The sequence below is a fragment of the Mchenga conophoros genome, linkage group LG16 (genome assembly GCF_057382185.1).
Source record: "Mchenga conophoros isolate Kocher_MC1m ecotype Shallow Benthic linkage group LG16, M_conophoros_male_GT1.1, whole genome shotgun sequence".
Classification (NCBI taxonomy): domain Eukaryota; kingdom Metazoa; phylum Chordata; class Actinopteri; order Cichliformes; family Cichlidae; genus Mchenga; species Mchenga conophoros.
In genome coordinates, this window is record NC_140541.1 from 26,623,045 (window position 1) to 26,646,224 (window position 23,180).

General features: G+C 38.1%; 1 protein-coding gene across 2 annotated transcripts; it reads left to right on the plus strand.

Annotated features, from left to right (window-relative positions):
* On the plus strand, positions 1-22,658 carry ikzf2 (IKAROS family zinc finger 2). 2 transcript variants are annotated; one of them, XM_085249506.1, is made up of 9 exons: positions 1-229; positions 1,521-1,603; positions 2,915-2,961; positions 9,138-9,239; positions 12,013-12,201; positions 13,016-13,183; positions 15,989-16,126; positions 16,452-16,580; positions 17,498-22,658. In XM_085249506.1, the coding sequence occupies exons 3-9, from the start codon at positions 2,934-2,936 to the stop codon at positions 18,307-18,309; spliced, it is 1,566 nt and encodes a 521-aa protein (XP_085105632.1). In that variant the 5' UTR covers positions 1-229; positions 1,521-1,603; positions 2,915-2,933; the 3' UTR covers positions 18,310-22,658. The 2 variants fall into 2 exon arrangements, with proteins under 2 accessions (XP_085105632.1, XP_085105633.1); XM_085249507.1 differs by lacking the exon at positions 1-229 and adding an exon at positions 353-623.
* Positions 22,659-23,180: the final 522 nt, after the last annotated feature.

A 23,180-nucleotide genomic window follows, 5' to 3' on the forward strand; every position in this document is an offset into this window, starting at 1 on the left:
ACCAAGTTCCCAGAATAGCAGCTCGTGCTGGTTGTCTGTGGAGGAGATGGAAGAGGAAGTCAGTGGTGGATGTAACAACTGTTGCTTTTGCTGCCGCTGCGGAACCATACCTGTCAGTCCGCGCTGCATGTTAGATGTCGGACAAGAATGAATTCCGTTTCAAGCCGAGACATTCAGTCTGGATCAGTGTGCAAGTTCATGGGATTATATAAACTCCTACGTGTTTAAGGTAAATTAAAAAAAGAGAGCGCGCGGGAGAAACCTTAGTGCGTGAATCGGTTTCCTGTTTGAACTAGGTAACTGCTTTGATATAGCCATTGAATTTCGTTCGGCTATCAATTGGCTACAGACGCTTCAGAGCTGCTAGGGGCGCATGTCTGCAGCAAAGGCAGACAAGGAGCGTCTGTCTGATGAATGGAAAGCCAGACGGGCTCTGCTGTAGACTGCGGTGATCGGATAACCTGTTGAATTGCAGCTGTCAGTCAGCTCCGAGCCTTCCAGGCAACACAGCCAGCAAAAATCACTTAACACGAGAAACAGCGCGTTGCCACTATAAGAACAAAAAGTCGCTTTACGGTTTTGCAGCTGATGGTTATTTCCAGAGATGCGCTGTTGCCAGCCAGGTATGCACTCTGTCCTTAGCTTACTACTTAACTTGCCTGATGATCTGCAAAATACACTTTTCTTGCCTTTTTGCTGTTTTTCTTAGTTTGAATATTTTTGGCTTCCTAAAGTAATCGTGCAGACAAAGTAGGAAGTAGTTTCAAAGTGGAAGGCCTTTATTTAAAAAGGAAACTGATAATTTAACTTATTATTATGGCTGATGGGACAGTGCCCCACGTTGGCTAGCGTTTGGACGCATTGCTGTTGTCGACTTTATCCGCCGTTTAGTTTGCCACTACATCACATTATTCCTATTGTTGGCAGCAGCAGCAGCAGCAGTTAAAACAGATGAAGCTCTACCGGTTTGACCTTGAGTCACATCTCCACAGTAGCTTTTTGCCTATTATCATTACCCGCGGATTTCCAGTCCTTTGGTTGTTCAAAATAGCTTGGCTGCTCCCTGTCGCTATGGCTAATTCCTTAGGAACCGGTGGATCCAGTTTGATCCTTCTCTTTCTTTCCTTACCAACTTGTTGAGTTTTCCACTTCTTTGTTCCTACTGCAAAAGTCCACGGGGTAAGACAAGAGTCGTGCGACTTCTAATGGAATGCTTTACAGTCACATCCAGTGAGTGTATAACTTGGTGGGGCAGCGCGAGTGTCGTTTTTTTTTTAATGTGGAAAACTGTGCGGGACGCACGCAGAAGAAGCTTTTGACATTCACCTGTAGGACACTATCGACGCGCACCTCCTCAACTTTCCAATGATTTTTTCTGAGCTGACTCATGTGAATTAGAGGATGTTTTTCGCTTTTAGTGGACTGCTAATGAGACGTGTCGATCTAAAAAGAAGTCCTTTCTTTCGTATTGAGACATCCCTGGACTAAATAGGCATATTTTACTCTTTGTTTCATTAAAGGGAGGTGGAGACACCTTGCCACCCCCTCCTCCGTCCTTGACTGAAAGCACCAACTAATTTTTGCACAAGGGAGACTCTTGAAGGTAATTATGTGAATATATATATTTTTTATTCACTCCACATTACTTTCTTGTTTTACTTTCACGTTTCACTTTTAATTTTAGTGGCTTATCGTATATAAATAATCACTGTTTAAAAGAAATGGCTATGCCTAGTTGCTGTGACTATAAAATGGCCAAAGATTACCCCCATGTAGCTAAGAGGAGGTCTCATGTATGTACTGAGAAAATTGTGGCTGACTTCTTTTCACCAGTAAACTGTTATTAGAGTATCTAATATCTAATCATGGGAAATGAAAAAAGGGGATGTGGATTCTGCGTTTGTCTTGCCCTCTTTTCTCATTATTTAAGAGCTTAGTTGTATGTTCTTCAAGGAAGCCAGCAGCTGTGCAGTGATACAATGTAATGTTGTTGTGACACTCCACACGTTTAAATAATATCAGAGTTTTTGTTGTTGTTATGTGCTTCCAAATTCTAATGATTATAAAGTCACTTTGTATTTCTTAATTATAACATTTTTAGACTCAGCAATGAAAGGAGGTTGAGCGATAACGATTGAACCAAACTTCAGTTTCTAACATATAAAAATAAGAAATCCCATTACAACTTATTCATATGTGCCCCATTACACCAACACTCAGTTAAAAACAGAGCGTGCCTTACACTGCCCTTCTAGAAAGTTGAATGTCTTGTGTTTCGTTTTGAGGCGATGCCACTTATTGTGTTGGTTGCTTTGTCACTTTGTTTGGCACCAAAGTTCAAATTGTAACGTAATAAATTTTAGTGATTAATCTGTCAGCATGATGCACATTTTGGTTCATCTTCCCTTGCCCGTTTTGTTATTCGCTCAAATAGTTGAGGGGTTCATTTAACCTGAAATAAAGATAGGTGAAATGTATAACGTTTGTACAATGATTATGTAATTTCGTGGAAACAGGTGATATAAAGGAACCATGAAATCAACAATTCAACTTCTTTTTAGACAAGCACTCTTTTCATTGTAGAATGTGAAACTAAAACACGGCTGTTCACACATTTAAAATAGTTCACAGGGTAACTTGCTAAATATACATGACTACTTCTCTAAAAAGAAAACAGCACAGACCTATTGTTGCTGTAATAAACTTCTGTAGAGTGGAAGTTATACACACAAAGCTTTTTAGCTGCTGTGAATTGCAGTTAGTTTGCACATGCATTGCTTTGATCGTGCAGGTTTACGTGATCATTCATTGTGTCACTTAGTTTTATCTGTTTGTCTTCATCGTTAAACAAATGAAGAATTAAGACAAATTAATAATGTAAACGTTGCAGTAATATCTCAATTTTCTATTGCAGCACTCCCAGAGCCCTAGAAATGGAGACTTCCAAAGACTATCGTACTAGTAAGTCTTTACATGTATTATTTATTACATTCAATTGACACTGTGACCCATACATTATAAACAAGGACACACTATAACGCATATATTCAAATGCATGTTTATATTCTACTGAATATGAGAATAATAATGATTGCATCGTTATGAGAACTTTGACCTTAAGAAGTGGTTTTGAATTTCACAGTGAATCCAAAAATTTTCATTTGATTTTTAATTGATTTATTTTTAAACCATGAAAAAAAAACAAAGAAAACCCCAAAACATTTTTGCAATCACAACACAACATTTTAAGGGATTTTCCCCCAAGTGCAGCCTTTTTCCTGTTCACCCCTTAAAGTTAGAGAAAATGCATTAGCAACATCCTGTTGAACGAAGCAGATACTGGATATGCGCTTTGTGGTGCTCCATTGCCCTTTGCTGGTTTCCTTTGGGCAGGTCTCTTGAATATCTTCCCTGCCCCCCCCCCTCCACACCATGTATTTCGCTTTGGTGTGCATATTTCAAAACAGGTAGCATGTTGTTGATGATCTGTGGGGACTTTTAGGTCTTCATTTGGGGTTTGCGCTTGCAGGAACACACAGGCGAATAGTCTTGGAGGTGGAAAAAAGAAATGGAGGCTCTTTTTCTCCCTGCCTGTCGGTGCGTCACTTCTGAAATAATATTTTTATAATTATATATCTTTCAAAAGGCATACATCTTTGGAGGATACTAGATGGAATTGTCATTGCTCCCATATATTTTGACTTTCTCCTAGGTTTGGCGAGGCACTGTGTACTGTGGGTGAAAATTTAGGTCAAGTAGTCTACCTTTGTGTCACACATCATCACAGTCTCACTCAGTACTCTTCCACATGTACACAGCTACCCTACTACACTAATTCTTAGCATCCCCTGTTACATATAAACACTCTGTTTACACGTTTTCCAAAATCTCTGGGAAACTATGTTACAAATATAACAAAAAAATTGAGTGTAGTGGTTTGTAATTCCTACGTTTAAAAAAAAAATACAAAGACAACGTATCAAACGTTAAAACGTTAAAAGGGAGACATTATATTGTTCTCATGTATTTGTTTGTTTTAAGACACATAGATTAATTTCGAACTTTATGGCAGCAACATATTTCAAATAATTTAGGAAAGCGACATGTTTACCTCTGTGTTGCATCCCGACTTCTGCTAACACTACTCATAACCATTTAGCATACTATAAAAAAATGCCTTTCTAGTCTTGCTAGATAAAAGACGCAACTTTCTCGATGCTTTGTTTTGCGTTTTAAAAAATCTTTTAACTGTCTATTTTTTATTTTATTTTTATCTGCAGCCTTCTCAACTTAGCATCAAGCCTCTTTTACTTCAAAGCCTCGCTGTTGTCATAAGTACAGAATGTCGTGTGGTATCGATTTGCTGATATAAGCAAGGTCTGTTCTGCAAAAGTTATGGTTATGCTGCAAAAGAAAACTAAAAGCAGAAAACTGTGTATAACACTCATTGTAAGAAATGCCGTGTGCACTTATGAATCCCCATATGGTTTTGCTTTGGAACGGCACACAAGACAGTTTTCCATCTCATTTCTGTCCATCTTATATGAACTCAGGTCCGAACAAAGTGCTAGTGTTTTTAAATCTTGTTTATATAGGCAACACTTTTTTTAAATTTTACTTTTTAAATTTTTTTTTGCATAGTAATGTTGCTAAACTGTGTTCCACAGTGATAGTGGTTTTCAGTAGTATCCTGAGATTATGTAATGATTTCCTCTGGGCACGCGAACAGATTTCTCCAGAGTCTGTAGGTCTTTCAACAACTCTCGATGTAGGATTTTTTAAGTGAAAAACCTCCCCATCTTTACTTCTGTGGGAGTCCAACTAATCTGGGATGTTCGTAATAGCTTGTCTTCTCCAGCCGTTTGTTGTCCCCGATCTTCCTTTTTCCAAATGTATGGCTGGTATAAAACTCAGAAATTGCCTATATTTGACAAATTGAATAAGTATGTATGATATTGACACTTAAAACAAGTTATAAGAGCAGAAATTCCATTTGCTATCCTGGGACAATGATTGGACTTTATAAGCTATGCTCACTGTGTGTTAGTGAAGTCAGCAATTATTACACCTACAAGTTTCATGTGTACACATTTGTTCCTTTCCATTTGCCAACACATTAAATCATGTCAATTTTGTATATTACTCAAAGAACATTTTCTTCCGTAAGATTAAAGTGTTTGATATCCTAATCTGTTCATACAGATTTGACTCAGCAAACCAGGGGCACCAACGCAAACCTCAGTCCATGAAAGCATACGTGTGTGTCTGAGTCTATTATTTACCCATACCCAAATGTATTATCTATCAGCCAGTAAAACGTTAAAAGTTTGTGTCTGCAAACTCACTGGTTGTGATATCTATGTATCTATGTATCGATTGGTATAGATTTATATTTCAAGGGGATTCTACTGGATTCAGTTCAGTTAACCAATTTTCATTCTCAAGAAACCAGTTTGAGATGATTTCAGCTTTGTGATATGTACTGTGGTCATAAATGGATGGAAATGGTCAGTAACAATCCCAAGATAGACAGTGGCATTTAAACAATGCTCAATTGGTACTAAAGGGCCCAAAGTGTGCTAAAAAAATTATTCCCCACCATCACAGCACCACCACCACCACCAGCCTGAGTCACTGATATAAGGCAGAATGGAGCCACACTTTTATGTTGTTCAAATGAAATCGCAACCTATAAATCTGAGTACTGAGGCAGAAATTGAAACCTATAACTTTCCAATCATTTGTTGTCGAGTTGTGGTTAGCCTGTTTAAACTCTAGCCCTCCGTTTTCTGTTCTCAACTAACAGAATGGCAGCCAGTGTCATCTTCTACTCTACTGTAGCCCATCTGCTTCAATGTTTAACATGATGTGCACTCAGCGATGTTCTTTTGCATACCTTTTTGTAACAAGTTATTTGAGTTACTGTTTCCTTCAGATTGAAGCAGTCTGGCCATTGTCCTCCGACCTCTGTCATAAAACAAAACATTTTTTACAGAGGACTGCCATTCGCTGGATTTTTTTTTGGACATACTGTATTCAAAGTCACTTAAATCACTTTTTTTCCCCTATTCTGATGCTCAGTTTAAATTTTAGCAGGTTGTCATGCAACATATACATATACATTGAATTGCCGCATGCGACTGGATTGAATTAGATATGTCTGTTATAGATAGATAGATAGATAGATGATAGATAGATAGATAGATAGATAGATAGATAGATAGATAGATAGATAGATAGATAGATAGTAGGGGTGCAACGATATTCGTATCGATATTGAACCGTTCGATACAGTGCTTTCGGTTTGGTACGCATATGTATCGAACAATACAACATTTGTAATTTATTTTATCAACTTTCCTTCTGACGATGCTGTCTGTGTTGAGCGCTCAGTGAATCTGCGTTCGACTACTCCGCCTAGGCTGCACTGTCGAGCGCAGATCCACTGAGCGCTCAACACAGACAGCATAGTCAGGAGGAAGAGCGCAGGGCAAGCTAGCGAGACAGAAGTTAAGCTCTCCTTGCAAGATGGACCTCCCCCACCCTCATTCAGATCTGGCGTTTGGAATTATTTTGGTTTTCATGTGAGGTATGACCCTGAAGGTAAGCGAGTCATGGACTAAAGTAAAACAGTATGTTGGATGTGCCATGCAATGCTTAATTACATTGGTGTGAACTAGTGTGTTAGCGCAGTTAGCTCGTTAACGTGTTGGCCGTCTAGCCCCGTGCACGGGGCGATCGGCGGTAGCTCGTTAACGGAGATTTGCCATGTTGTGGTGTTAAGGTCATTTCAACGAGATTAACCTGAAAGCACTAGTGGGAACACAACGAATATGACTGCACATTGCCGACATCATCCTAGTGCAAAGACAAAAACAACAAGCATGCTACTAACTTTAGCCGAGTCATTTAGACAGCTGTTAGCACGTGATTCTCCTTATGCTGCTGAGAATATAGCCCAGAAGAAGCGGATAGTATAGCTTTTATTTTGGAAAGAGACACTTCTCTGTAATAAACTCTCTTTTCCAAAGATGAGTGATTCCTCAATCAGATACAGGGCTTGCAAAATCGCTAGCCCAACGTCCCGGAGCTAGCATCTTTCCAGTCGGGCTACAAAAATCTCTCTGCCCTGCCCGTCGGGCTATTGTAGGAAAAAAAAATATGTCAATGCTTTTGCATTCTTTCAGAAATGTAGCTGGGTAATTATGTCATTGGCATCGGTGAGCCACTGTCAATATGTGACATATTGAAATCGCGTTTGAATTTTCGCTTGTTTTTCTGCTTTCACTTTGCAATGACAGCACTGATCTGTGAGTGATGATAATTTGTTCACCAATTCCTCTGACATCGTCTTATTAATCGTTAGCTTACTATGCAAACATGACAAGTGAAATCTCCCGCAGCAAGCTTAAACATGTGAGAGGTTGATCGCGCAGAGAATCGCTGAGCTTATGTGAGTCCGTGTGTAAAAGTAGCAGTATATATATTTTAGTTCTGCTGAGCCAAATAAGACAGGTCGGGGTGAAGAAGTGACAGCCAAAGAAAAGCTTACCACAAAACGGAGAAGTTATGACAAATCAGACTATAAGGCAAAAAGAAAGTGCAGCTTTATGGTTTCATGGACAAAAGAATTTCTGTGGCTGCAATATGACAAGCTAAATAACCAGGGCTGCACATAAGTGGTCCGCAGGTGCGCATTCGCTGTCAAAATAAAAAACGCGCACAAGGGTTAGGGTTAAATTTAAAAACTGTACTTTTGAGTTAAAATATATATTTATAATTTTAATAAATGACAAATTAAAAAGGCATGAACATTTTTTGTATCGAAAAAATATCGAACCGTGACACCAAAGTATCGAACCGAACCGAACCGTGAATTTTGTGTATCGTTGCACCCCTAATAGATAGATAGATAGATAGATAGATGGATAGATAGATTTGGGATTACCTAGATTACCATGGTACTGTTAGGTGTCTGACAGCATCTGTTACAGTAATGGAAAATCCTCCATGACAAATCTGGGCCACTCCTGTCTCCAGGACAGTATTGCCAAGGGATAGCCAACGTTGGTCACCTGAGATTTCCTCCAACCCCAACCTGTGCAACCTGAGCCTAGGCCCAGGGATTGTGTCTTGGACAGCATCTCCCAGTAAGCCCACTCAGTGAGGCTGTAACTACAATGGAACAATGCCACAGAAAAAGCTTGTCAAGTTAAGAGGAGCTGTCAAAGAGAGAAAAGATCTGACACAGATTTCTTTTTTCATGTATGCGGGGTCACTTTAGACATATTCAGAAAAAACAAATTGTAACAGTGCACCATTGTAGCAATTCACAGGAAGCATCTATCATATTCTTTTGATTTTTTACAGAGATTCCATAGCTGCAGCTATCCTTTTTAAATCGGACTGATAGTGTGGTGACACCACAATGGATACTTTACAGTATTTCTCACTGTGGCTCCTAAGGGGTCAGAAGGGGTGTTTGCCTGTTGCTACTGCATTGTTCTAGTGACCCTGATGGGGCCATGCTGTAAGGGGATAAGGGATTGGTTTGCTCTCCCTCTGAGTGGACACCGGGCTATCCATAGCCCGAGTTCTGTACAAACTGCTGAGAGAATGCAATTTGATCTACATTTGCTGAACATTATAATCACATAGGTGGGTAAAAACTTTTGGGTAGTTTGGTTTTGCATTCTGGATATTGACTACCTTAATGACTATTCAAAATAGGTCTTGAAATAGATCTGAGTATGAAGAAATTAATCATTTTCAATCTGAGAAGGCAAGCAGCAGAAGGCTTCTTAATCTTATTCAGTATGTCAAATCGAGACATTATATTTATTTCTGTTCTATTGTCACTATATTTACCTGCATTAAGATCATAGACCAGAAATAAGCATGCAGTAAGGTCTGGTATTTTGCTGTCACAGTCTCTAATGTCATCCTCAATAACACCATTTATTTTTCTCAACAGCAACTTTCTCAATCTTAACCTCAGTCTTTGAAACCTTTTGATGTAACATAACCAATTTAACACAATCAAGAAAACTGGCATTTTTCACATAACAGTGGCATTTGTTGTTCAAGTACCGTATTCTACAGCACAATGCAGATTGCAGTGTTTCTGTGTCTCCCAGGTAACGGCAAATGCTCTCCTGGTAAGGAGAACTCGAGAATGTTGGCGGATATATCAGCACCTAATGGAGAGACAGTTCCTCAGGGTCCTAATTCCCCTGGTGGTGAGTGCTCAGTTATTAGATACACATTTCTGCAGTCTTCCAAGAACAGCTGTAGAATGAGCAGAGGCACTTTATCATTAAAAATCAGCATTAGATGATTCAGGTTGGCTATGCGTTAAGATATTTTTTCACAAAAAAAGTTTTGCAAGGAAACAAAGAATACTCTGTTTCCCATCAGTAACTATGGAATACATAACTGATACATTTATAATTGGTTGCGCCAGGTAAATTACCATGGCAGATGTGAGCAGATCAGAAAACAGATGCCTGTGATAATATTTCTGGTATCTTGCATGGAACACATGTTCATTTGATTTGTGTGGAAACTTTAAATTGTAAAAAAGTGGAGGAAAAGCCATCCAAAGCATGAAGCTAGAATGACATTCTTGTCTTAAATTTGAGAAGCTTCGTGAGAAAATTATCGAATAAAATATACCTGAAGACGAAAGCAGCGTTACCAAGGGGCTGTAGATTACACAGTAAAAGCTTGCGTGCAAACAATGTGCCCTGTTGCATCTTATATCATGTTGCACTTGGTCTGAAGTGTTGCTTGGTTCCTTTCAGCCTACTGACTTATATCTATAGATCATCTCTAGCAGTGTCACTGTGAAGCAGCAAAGTAAGAAAAGGGGAAACAAAGTAAGACAAGGGACCTCAGTGAAAAAAAGGGGAAGCTTATCTCCCACATGTTTAGAGATGCAGGGAGGTGGGCTGTGCGATGGTTTTCACAGGGAAATACTTTTCACCAATAAGAGCTGTTGTCATCGTCTCAGTTGCTTAACATGCTTGCCATTTGAGGTTTTGTTTCAAAAGAGTTGTGTTACTACTCATCATATACTGACAATAAGCACAAAGGGGTACAAATTTTGGTGCCAAATTTCTTAAACTTGCAAGCAAAAGCAGAAACCGTACGGGGGTTATATTTGTGTTATGCGCTGATTACACTCTAGCTGACTACATGACAGATTGAGGGATGCCTGAATTTCTTTTTTGGGGTTCGGTCACCTTCTCAATCAGTAGTGATCATGATTCTAGGTTTTCTGTTCACTATATGAAAATTCAGATAACTCGTAAATTGAACGGAGACGTAGTAATTATAAAAAACAGTATCTAGATGATTTTCCTAGCTGTTTTTGTCATGCGGATTGTTTCAAGCGTATCCTCATCTGACCAATCTTTGCATTCCACTCTGCCACACTGGAGAGACAGATGTAAAGATGCAAGGAGCTGAATAGCAAGGACGTTCAGGTCTGCTCCGTGTTGCCAGGATACAGCTGTCGAAGACAGGCTCGATTGCAACTTGGGTATTGGGATAAGTGTTCTTCTGTACAAACTGTGGCATTGAAAAACATACAATATTAGATTGAACAATGCTGTTTTTGTATGCATATGCATGGATTCAATCACTTGCAATGACCACATTTATGCATATCTCATATTGGCCTGTGAGAATTAACTTCATGTCAAAGAGAACAATTACTAACTGCTGTCTAATGGGAGGCTTTAGTAATCCAACCACATATGCTTATATTATTGATTTTTATAAAATCCCATAATAAGATAGCCAGGATTGTTTAGTTGTAGTTGGATAATGTATACTCCTTGCCTGTGCAACCTATAAAGCCCCAAAAGCTATTTACAAGATTTTATGTAGTGCCTGAATGTTTTTTAAAGCACTTCAGGCTCATGTGATTTTTTTTAAATTAAAAATATAATTTACACAACAAAAGCTAACTGACCCCTGTGCATATTACTTTGATATTGCTACATATGACAGATGTACAGAGATCAAAGATATCAAATGTAATAAACTATAAATGTAAACACTTTATTTTGCTTGTTCATGGCGTATTTAAGATAGCGTTTGTGTTTAAATGACTGAAGATGATGTTTTGTGATAATGTTTTGCTGTGTTGAGTTTGTTGATTTTATTCTATAAAGAGTAGAAGACCTTAGAAAAATATTACAATTAGTATTTTTATGTTAAATTATTGCTAAATGCTTGTAACCAATAACTAGAAACTAAGTGATACGTTTCCCGCCAGCTCAGATTCAGACACACATACATGCAGAAGCATGCAGACCCACACATGCACATGCGCACCGGTGCACGCACATGCACGCATGCGCACACGCACACACACAGATGCACTCATAATATTACACAATATTTTGCTTTTGCCATCCAGCCGGTCTCCCACTGCTATTGAGCAGCAGCCAGAGAAGGCCTCTGGCACTCCCTTTCTTCCCAGGGACAGCCAGAAACTAGACCAGCCTGTTTTATTCTTTTTTTTCCCTTTCTGTCTCTTCTTGTCACCATGTCAAGTCAATGCTATCTATGAGATCAGTTGGTATGTAAAAATGTTTTTAATTTTAATTTTAATTTTTTTTAATTATTTTTATTTATATTCTGTACCTCTAATCTTCTCTATCTCTAGCCTATATTCATTTTGTCTACAGTACATAGCAAGTCCAACACAGATTAAATCAGCCCGTTGCACTCCAATTCAGTTTACAGAAGTGACTCGGCCTTGTGGCTCAACCTTTACCTTCACCTAGTTCATCTCCATCCATTACAATTCAATCTGACCAAATTTATTGTAATGCATATTTACCTTTGACAGAGTTGTGTAGCCAGCCTGGGTTTGGGTATGGTTCATGATCACTGTGGACAGCATTTGTATAGTAAAAGTAGATTTTTAACTCTCCTATACACCTAACATTTGCCGTGCCATCAGGCTCATCAGGATTGTACTATGCTTTGTTTTTTCAGAACTGACAATTAAGCAAGAAGAAGAAATCATGGATGAGTCTGACAACAGAAGTCCAGCAGTGGAAGAAATAGGCCAAACAGGGGAAGAAGGAGTAGCACTAGAGGAATCCATGAGTGGCAGCCCAAGCAACGTACAGGATGGGTTATCTGGGCCAAATGTGACAGCCGAATCAGGAAATCGATCAAACGGTACTCATTTTGTTTTTCCAAATGGCATTAAAGGTTTTTAAATAAACCTTTTAGCATAATTGACATATCTTTTATAAAACTCTTTGGAGATGAATGATCCACAAAGAATTTATCTTGTTCCGACCATTAAACCAGCAGGGGAACCAGCAGTTTCCACTCCTTTAGAGTGAGTCAGAAACCATTTGTTTTCCTCGACAGTGGGTGTGGACTGCCGTCTTTCTTTCTTTTTTCTTTGGTTGAAACAATAGCCCTGTCTTGGAATTATTATCAAGGGAAAAAAATATCCTTGGAATCCTCCGCAACAGGTTTCAGTTGACGCCATGAGTACTCTGGTTATCACAGGTCATATTTCTCTTTTCCATCTCCAGATTAAAAGTAGTCTAAAGTAGTCCATACATATATGTGCTTGTGTATTAGACACTGTAGCACTTGCATTTGTAACTTTACTTCAGCCAAAAGTATATTTAATGCTAATGTTAATGCTGATTACAATATATTTTTGATTCCTTAAGAGTTTCCAGAAGAGAGTCGCAAGTACACTACGCTCATGTTATCAAGTTTTTGTGTTGTAACTATGTGATGTATTATCACGGTCAGAAGTTGTACTGAATAATTATTTTGTTTGTTGTTCATTGGCAACTACCAAGTTGTTCAAAGAGTCAAATACCATGTCATAATAATTCGAATGACATATTTTAAAATATTAAGGGAAAAAAAATCCAGTTATAAACAGTGTCTTCTTAGGTTTGTTGATACTTTCAAAAAAATATCCACAGTGATTGTGGCATTGACTTCCTGTTCATGAAACTCTCAGGAGACAGGCCGTTCCAGTGCAACCAGTGTGGTGTGTCGTTCACCCAGAAGGGAAACCTGCTACGACACATCAAACTCCATACAGGTGAAAAACCCTTCAAATGCCCCTTCTGCAGCTACGCCTGCCGGAGGCGCGATGCCCTCACTGGTCATTTGCGCACTCATGCTGGTAAGTGTTCTCCTCCTCAGCCCCTTTTCTTCCCTTTTTACTTGCCCACTTGTGCTAACCAGAAGAGACTTTGTGTGTATATATATCTACATATATATCTATATATATATATAGATAGATATATATGCAGTCGACATAAGCATTCGATATTGAGGTACACTATTTTAAAAAGCCCAAACCCTTTCAACATACTATTAACCTCTTAGGTAGTATTTATGCTGGCTGGTGAGGCCATACCTTGTCTTTTAGATAGATTATGTCTTCTTTTTATCTGCGTGTTATATACGGCACAGTGAGTGCTTTGTGGTTAGGTACCAAGAAACACGCTGTTCCTTAGTCGCTAAGGAGGAAACTATCTGTCTGTTGAGAAACACATGGGGAGTGCTGGCTGTATCAACTGTAACCCACTTTCCTATATGAGGATGTGCTCTCCCTTTTGTTGCGCCTTTGAAATCAAGGTCAGACAATACCGTCATTTCTGTCTGTGATGCCCCGCAGGGTTTACTCATATATAGTTCTCTTTGTTAAAGCTAACTTTTGTGCTTATGTGTATGCCCATATGTTTATGTACAGTTTCGTGTGCGTGCAGGTGTAATTTTGCTCTTAGAAATCCTTACTTACATGATTCCTTTACACACATCTTATTTATTTTTGTCACATTTGTCACCTACCTTCATTACCATTTTCTTGGTTACACTTCTGTTGATCTGAATTTGTTTGTCCTTTCGTAGACTCTAAATTTGACTCTTCCGAACATCGATTTGGATATTTGACCGACGTGTGTAATCTTGACTCCCTCCCTCTCTGTGTTCGGGGACTATTCATTATACGACTATTGGAATCCTGGCATTTGTGGTTTGGTGCCCTGCCAGGAAGAACAGGTAGAAAGAAAAGAGAAATACAAAGCTTTGACAGAGAGGTCAGATGATGAAAACGGAAGACTACGGTGAGAGACAGTGAAGACAAAGGCTAGATTAAACCTTATACTGGAAGATGACATTTTTCATTCAGGCACAGTTGATTGGTAAAATAGTAATGCAGGAAAATCAGGTGACAGGGTTTTATATTATTTAAGGTCTAAATTCAAACAGGTTTTTATTTATTATCCAGATGGCGTCAATAAAGTGGGTCTGAGTTCACAGTGGACTGTTTGCATGAATAAGAATAGCACCTGTAATGTGTCCACTCAACATCTGTGCAAGATTGTGTGTGGGTGGTTATATAAATATGAAAAAGTAATGAAGCCTATGTAGTGTGAGTGAGAATCTGTATAGCCACTGAGAACAAGGGAGTGAGTCTTGTTGACTGAATACTGCCTACTCCACTGTTAGAGTACCACACGGCTGGAAAGCAAAGGCAATTATTTCCATGATGACGTTTCATTTTGAAGTTACTCTTTCATTACCAAAATGAATATTGCTGAGATGACCCTGCATATACACCACACTTCCACACTACCCACACTTTGATAATATTGAAACCTTTTGTCATTATGCAGTACTCTTGTAACTGTTCATACTCAGAAAAAAAAGATAATAAACCCCAGTTTCAAGTTCAGCCCATACAGTGTCATTCACAGACCACAGAAGTACTGAATGACATATACGGCAGAAAAAAACTATTATTCTTTTAAATGATTCACGCAAGAAATGTAAGATTGGCCATGACTGGTCATGTCATTGTGTAACAAGTGGGTTTTATTTCATTCACATCATCAAAAGGAAAAGTCCAGCACAGACAGCGTAACATTTGGAAACTTTTCTTTTTTTTAATAACTCCACTCGCCTTTTCTATGTGAGAAAGAGTACTTCTGTTAACATGTGAACTGTCACCTAGCTCTAAATGTGTGTGTAGTTTGTGTGACTGCTCGTATGTGTGTTACAACCTCCATGCTCAAAGTGAAAGGTTTTGGGTTTCTCTGTTCTCACAGTGAAAAGAGCACTGGATCACATCTTCTTCTAGTAATACTGTCACCATGAGTCTACATCACTTGGCCAAAGGTGCCATGTTTGTCATATTGGTTAGCTGTTGTGGTCTTCAGTTCACTTCATGAGTCATTCTAATTTTGAGAATACTCTGACGCAGGACTCAGATCTTTCCCTCTGCAGTGTCTGGGATTTCGCTTGTTGAAGCATGTTGCAATTATTATTTTTTTTAACCATTTTTGACTCAACTTACATGTCAGTATGGAAACAGCTCGTGTTGCTCACAAGTAAGCTGATAACTAACTGCCCGGATAGTGTACAATAACTTCTTTAAACAACAGAAATCACCTCCAATAATTCATTGGTGTGTTGAATGCTTGTTGAAGCAAACGTGACGTATGAAAGGAAATGAGTGGACTAAGACAGATGTAAAGAATGAGTCTTTATATTTTCACTTTTCTTCGTAGGAAGGAATCTAATTAAATAGAACAATGAATCACACTCCACCTCCATAGCAGTTTAACCTGGAGTTAGTTTCCTACCGCCACAATGGGATGCATGATCAATTCCATTATTTACTCATGCTATGCCTCTGCAGTGGGAGTTTGCTGCACAGACCAAAGCGTTTTGAAATGCAGACTTTATGGCGCAACAGTCTTGGTCGCCCACAACTTGTGTTTCTGTCTGGCAATAGTTGTGTGGAATCACACTAGTAGTGGAACCTCCATGATCTCAGAAGCTTGGTCTTGGTTTGTTTGTACTACTTACTGTTCACAGTGTGTACTACTACGCACCACCTAAATACTGCGGCACTGGATACTGCCCACTCTCTGTCTACAGCGATGAATGAAATTAATAGACTGAATGTTTTTGCTTTTAGTCGGCAAACCGCACAAGTGTAACTACTGTGGGCGGAGTTACAAACAGCGGACATCTTTAGAGGAACATAAAGAGCGTTGCCATGGTTACCTGCAGGGTATCGGCTTGGATCCTAATGTCAACAGTGGGCCTTACACAGGTAAAAAAAAATTCACTAGAATTGAAACCAGTAAACGTACATATAATACAGTAAAGTTAATTCTTGAATGAACTGGAAATAATCCTTACCATTAAGCACTAATGACTGATATATTATTTTGCGCAACTTTTGCTATCTGAGTATACTTACAAAATACTCAGATAAGTTATTTATTTTGCAAATAATAATAATATAAAGCTGCACTTGCCCTAAGCAAAATTCATCTTACTTTTATTCTAAACCCGATCATTTCTTCATTTATTTTTCCTTTTAAACACCCAGCTGTATTCGTGCTCCTTCTTATCACCTGTTCACTCCTTTTAAGGTGACGTTCCAAAAGAGCCAAGGCCCATGCCAGAGCCCACCATGGCCACCTTTGATCGGCCACCTGTTATTGAAAGACTGCATAGCAATGTAGGCAAGAGGAAGAGCACCACACCTCAGAAATTTGTGGGTGAGTCATACATGCATTTCAGACATAGTCAGCAAATCGACTACTCTAATTACCACGAAGATAAAAAACAAATGTTTCATATGATGTTTTATTCAGAGGAGTGGGGTGGGAGGGGGGGGAGGAGGTTGGGGTTTAGCAGTTGAAGTACCAACTGAAATAATTTGTTGTATTATGTTCTGCATGCAGTGATCTTTTTTACGACTCTGACCTACAAAGCATGCCTATATGCTGTTGTTATCATCTAAATATATTATTGTTCAACAATGAATTGATTAATTTAATTGGTTTATAGGAGTCTTGCAAATGATTTTACTTGAGCATTAATAACATGTTATTGTTTTTATCAGCTTACCCGATTTTATTTTTTGAGCTTACTTAGTTTGATTTGTCTTCCCCTTGTTCCATAGTTTTGCATTATATTGTATTATATAATATCACACAATAGCTTTGGCCTACAGTTTTTTTTTAATTTGCCACACTATTAGAAGATGAGATTGAGCAACTAGAGCAAGCTGACTGAGAGGCAAGGAAGTGTTTTTTTCACTCTGTGGTTACGTACACCTGTAACTTTGCCATTGCTCTTATCGAGAGAAAACAGCTTACCGCATCCCTGTTCTCGAGGGGTTAAACACTGCAGTCGTAGATGGATGGGGCTTTCCACTCATTAGACTCAAACATCATGCACAAAATGTGAAAAACAAGTTCAAAATATCACCAAGCCATAACATTCACTGTCTAGAATGGAAATTACAATCAGTATTTGCATTTGTACATATTAATTTTCCTTCTTGACTGAAGATAAAAATAAGAGTATTTTTGCCACTTATGCTGCTGCATCTATATATATATCTTATTTTAACAAGAAATTGCCATCATCATTATTTACATGCAGTCATGAACTACTCTGCTGTTTACAGGTGAAAAGATGCCTCGCTATAGCTATCCTGATATGAGCTATGACATGGCTGTTAAGTATGAGAAGCAGTCTGAAATGATGCCACCCCACATGATGGACCAGGCTATCAACAATGCCATCACATACCTGGGATCAGACACCCTACGCCCCATGCTCCACCATCCAGGTCCTCCACTTTCTATGGCTGAGGTGGTGCCTATTGTGAACCCACTCTTCCCCCATGTCCTGCCACTGAGCCAACGAACAGAACGTTCAGGAAACTGTGACACACTACCAACACAGCCGCCTCAGCCCCATGAGTTCCCCGGTCATCCCACCTCAAATGGCCCAACTGGTTTAACAAGGCCAGGTAAGCATCCCCAACAAGGGCAAGAGGAGTCACCCAGCAACAGTGGTGTTGAATCTGCTGACTCAGCTCGCAGCAGCCCTCAGGAAAGGCAGGGATACCATGGCAGCAATGCCCCCGTGGGCCTCAGGTCTCGTGGCAGTCCAGCAGTGGTCTTTTCAGGTGAGCGGATGAGAGATGCATCACCTAGAAGTGGGGCAGGATTCGGGGTTGGGATAATGCGACTGGCAACAGAGAGGCCTGTGAGCCAGGAAGGGATACGGGTGTTTGGACGGGAGGGCCAGGAATTAAGGGCCTTCCAGTGTGAGCACTGTCGAGTGCTCTTCCTGGACCATGTCATGTACACCATCCACATGGGTTGCCACGGATACAGAGATCCACTGGAGTGCAACATCTGTGGTCACCGGAGCAAGGACCGCTATGAGTTCTCCTCTCACATAGTACGGGGTGAACACACCTTCCAGTAAGAGGATGGGTAGAAAATTGAGGGATAGACAAAGAAGTGAAAGGAGCAATACCCTGATATCCGTCCTTATCTCCTCTGAGACTGTATTGTTGAATGGTATTGTAGACAAGTGTAGCACAATCACAGACTTTCTTTTTAAGCTACTTATTGCGAATCTGAACAGTTTAACAATCACATGAAGGTATGGGCCAAAGACACATTTTGTACTATTTAATTGCGATTAATGTAAAGGAAGGACTTTTTTTTTCTCAAAATCTTACTAGATTCTATATTAGAGCAGCTGTCAAAGGGCATTGACAAGTGTTTTTCTTTTTTTCATTTTAGTCTATTCTGAAGTATATTCTTTTGTGTTTTCCCTCTCATCATGCTTTTAACCGTTTTCATTCTGAAGACATAATGCATGCATATAGATGGTATATTAGAACTTGTTTCTGCCCTGTGGGCTCAGTGTGGTTGATAAAAATCAGTTTCAGATTACTAGACAAACGTCAAGGCTGCAGGTGGTGTATAATGTCACTAAAAAACATCACTATGTTTGACAAAATAGTAGCACTTATTCATTATTGTACTTATAAAAAATTTGATCATTGATGCTATCAGATGTTAGTAAATATACTGAATGCATTCTGGTTCTATTCTCAGTGGGTATGCAAGTGCATTGCTGCCTAGATTTAGAAAATGCTATTAGCCCCCATAAATATATATACACCACCTTATCACATTTTGTAATTCAGAGTAAATTGTCTTGCATATCATTATAAACAATGATAAACAATGTGATTTCCTGTGCAAAAGCTCAGGAGAGTCTTTTAGCTATTGCTATCTGCCTATCTGATAATGAGCAGTTGAAAATATTGAAGGCATTATTATTGTATTATGTTACTTTAACTCTCTGCAAATGGTGCATGTTTTAGCTTACCATATCATACCACCCATGTTTTTCCATCTCTCAGGGGCTTGTAAAGCATTTGTGAACCATTAGCGCAGATAAAGAAAACCACCAACTTCCTGTTGGTGGCTTGTCTATTTTGTAATTTTAAAATCCTGCCAAATAAAAAAGAGACTATCTAAAGCAACATATGAAAATGACTTTAGGGCAGTGTTTAAGCTGGTAAACATAGTTGAAATATCTTGATTGGGGGAAAAAAGTGTTCTCCTCTGTTTAAGAGAAAAACATGTTGAAAAGCACAATGTCTAATGTGTTCTTGAGGTTGCTTAACAGAGCACTGGAAACACAATGAATTATCTCAAATATTTATCTAAGACAAATTTCAGTTTGTCTTACATTTTGAAATGATCCTATTTATAGTTCATGAAACTGAAATTGTTGCTTATATTGAGACATATTTTTCTCTGTTATAATCAGTCACCATTTAAATGCAAGAGGACATAAGAAAAATCACTCTGAAAGTTAAACATAAAAACTGTTGCCTAGTCATTCTTGTTGTATCTGTGACTTTTAAAAGTTCAGTTGAGGGCGTCTTTTTTTCAATTGTTTTCTTTCTCTACACTTTCAGGGTAAGATGTCCAAATACCTTTTTAATTTCCTTTGTACTTCTGCGGAATACTACTGTGTCCTGTTGACTCAGACATTGTGTTGCTTACAGTTTGAGTACACTGCTATATTCTTAAACTTTGAGTATAAAAAAAAACAACTGTCAGAAATGTTGTCCACATGGACAAAAAAAGCATGATGGTGGTATAGAAGCCCTTAACAATCTTGAAGTCATTTAACTACCTGGCTGCAGTATGATTCTTTATGGCAGTGGATACCAAAGTGACAGCACTGGATGTTCTCTATTGTACCTCACTTTGTGCTTTACTGTATGCCTTTCCTTTTGATCTAATCCACTTTTTGAATTAATTGGGATGGTCTGTCTGTCTGTGCATGTGTAATATATTCTTTCATCCTGTTTGTAGACATGACTAATATGGGGAAGTGTATTTTTTTCTAAGGCTAAATTCCTAAAATTGTCATGTGATAATATGGTATTATCGACCTGATCTTGTTTGTTTAAGGCTGCCCCTTCTCCGCTCCTCATAAGCCCCATCTCCCACACAGATACACACTAATGTCTGTTCCTCTTCCTCATTCTCTGAATGTTACTCTTTGCATCGCCATAATGTCACCAAATTCATGTATGACCTTTTACAAAGGGGACCACGAAAGAGACAGCATGAGCAGGAGGCGGAGTTAAAGAAGCGTACCACGTACTACTACTCTGAAGGCTCTTTTGATAGTTGTAGCATCCCAAATCTATAGAGTAGGAGTATTACAACCTCCGAACTCGCTTGTCCATCATTTAGCAGTACATTGTCAAAGCCAGTTCTTTCAAAGTTACTGTCTCTGCTGTGAAAGGACTCCGATAAGACTGTGCTTGGTACAGTTGGTCATGCACTTTATGTCTCTTTAAAGCAGAAATGTCAAATGTTTTCTAGTTTTAATTTTTAAGTGTTGTGACTGTTTCAAACGATCATTGTCAGAACAAAAGTTAGACTTTTGTTTGAGGGAAAAATCTTGAGCAGGACACTGGAAATTAGGACTGTGTCGGTTTTTGCTCTGCTGCCTGATGAACATGTACTTTTTTTAATGGACTCACAAAACCGTTGGCATTATGAGTTTTAAACATGTATTGTCTAACATTATGAGCAGGCTATTATGCTCTAAGGCTAAACTCAGTGAACTTTTCTTTTTGTTCAGTATCTACTCGTAATCAAAAGGCAGCTTTTTCTCTGTTTACATGTTGCTTCTTTTCATGCGCAAATGGTGCCCAGCTTGCATAAAACCTTACTATTTGTAAAGTTTTGGCACTAGAAATTGTTTACATCTTGCAGCTGTGATATTGACTCTGTACATTCCTCTGTCATATTATTCCTATTTTTTTTTCTAAAAAAAGAAAAAAGAAAAAAAGGAGTCAGTTTATTTATCCTGTGATAAAATCTGTGTTAAGGATACCTTGGTTTTCTCTCCTTATCCCAGGACAGAACAGAGCTTAAACTAAATGTAGGATAATATATTACAGGGTTTTTTGTTGTTGTTGTTGTTGTTTTATTTTTGTTTTTTTAGTTACTCTTTAGTTACTTACTCTCCAGGTTATATTTAGTAACATCCTTTGGGGTACAGGTATATCACAGTTCCAACTATTTACTTATCTGTTGACAGATTCTTGACTTACTCTTTTTCCTTTACTGAAGCAGCCATATAAACAAACAAACAAAAAAAACAAACCATAACAAAAAAAAGTGTCTTCTGTCAGCTTTCCTAGTGAGTGAGGACTTTACTTGAACGATTATTGCTATTGTTACAGATCGGGGGGAATGTTTTTGTACAGTGTGGTAAATGTCTATTTTTCTGCTGAAATGTTGCAAATAGTTTTGTGAATTTTGTGTGTTTTTTTTTATTTAAAAATGTTTACAAAAAATGTAAAAGGCAGGGTTCCGGGTGCATTGTATTTTTTAAGAAACAGTATACAAACAGTGTATATTTTGGCACTGAAAATGAACATTTATCCATATATGTGTGCTGATTGAACAACTTTGATATCGATACCAACTTTCTGATATGAGGGCTCTCAGGTATTTACATAGGATGTGTATTTTTAAGTCTTAAAATATGTGATTTATTTATGAAAAAAAGATGCATATTGAATTTAATTTCTATGATCATTTCTCTTGACTTAAAATAGTTTAACACTGAATATGGTGAAGGAAGTTGGAGTATTCTTAAGCCCCTTTTTTCAACAGTGACCATACATGAAGGCACACTGCTGTGAAGAATTCAATGTATATTTTAAGGCATGACTTTCTCTCTTCTCTATACATGGTTTTACTGCTTTGCCTATTTCATTCATTTTTAAACAGGAAGACAAACATAATACTGTGTTGTTTTCTGCAAAACATGCAAACTGTACCTTACTTGCAAATAAAATTCTTTATTGCAAGATAAAAATTGAATGTTGAAATCTGTTGATGCAACATTAAAGAGCCTAAAGGTCAGAAAACATCCCTAGAAAACTATTCAACTTCCACACTTTTCTTATTGTTTGAATTTGAATTGTTTATCTTACACCTGCAATGTTGGTTATATGTAAAGGTATTCTAATGTTTTTCACAGTTGAAATCGAAACGCACAAAAGACCAAATGATCATCAGGTGACAGTTGAATTGGTGACACTGGGACTATGTTGAGACTATGTTGTGTTTGAATGATCTTATCAGCCAAAGTCATGTTCTTTGGCGATAGCTTTAATTCTATAGAACAGTGTACCGAATATGAAGAAAGAATTTTCTTAGCGATGTCTGTATCTCTACTTCAAAATCTGCTTTCTAGTATAAAAAAATAAAGTATATGTGAAATATATTGATTTTATGTGTACTGAATGTGCAGTTTAATTCTTATAAAAGGCCAATTTCATAACCATGAATAATAAAAACAAAGAGATAAATAAGCCCCAGACTATAAAATGCTGACATTCATCACTGATTTTAATTCTATATAAACTCAAAAACATCTTAAACACCAAGTAGTAATATATCTTTTAAAATAATTGAATAAATAAATGTAATGTGATTTTTTTTTTTGTACTTGAAACTTTAGAACTTTAACCAAGCGCCAAATTCATATTATTGCTAAAAAATATATATTTGCAACACAAAAAATAGCAATACAAAAATCAGCATTTAACAGCTTCAATAACACAACACTGATGAGCCTATTTGAGGAAATGGAAAACCACAATGTAAACTGTCTGCTGTATCTTTTATCATGGTAAGGAATAATTTCTAAAAATGAAGTGCGCAGCCAACCCTCCTAAATCCTTACTGTACAGCCACAGAGGCTTGCCTTCATTTGCAATGTAATGACTGTTTGTT

Coding starts and splice junctions, on each gene's coding strand:
- ikzf2 (XM_085249506.1), top strand. CDS start 2,934: ATGGAGACTTCCAAAGACTATCGTACTA. Junction 2,962..9,137: donor TTCCAAAGACTATCGTACTA/GTAAGTCTTTAC, acceptor TGTGTCTCCCAG/GTAACGGCAAATGCTCTCCT. Junction 16,127..16,451: donor CAACAGTGGGCCTTACACAG/GTAAAAAAAAAT, acceptor ACTCCTTTTAAG/GTGACGTTCCAAAAGAGCCA.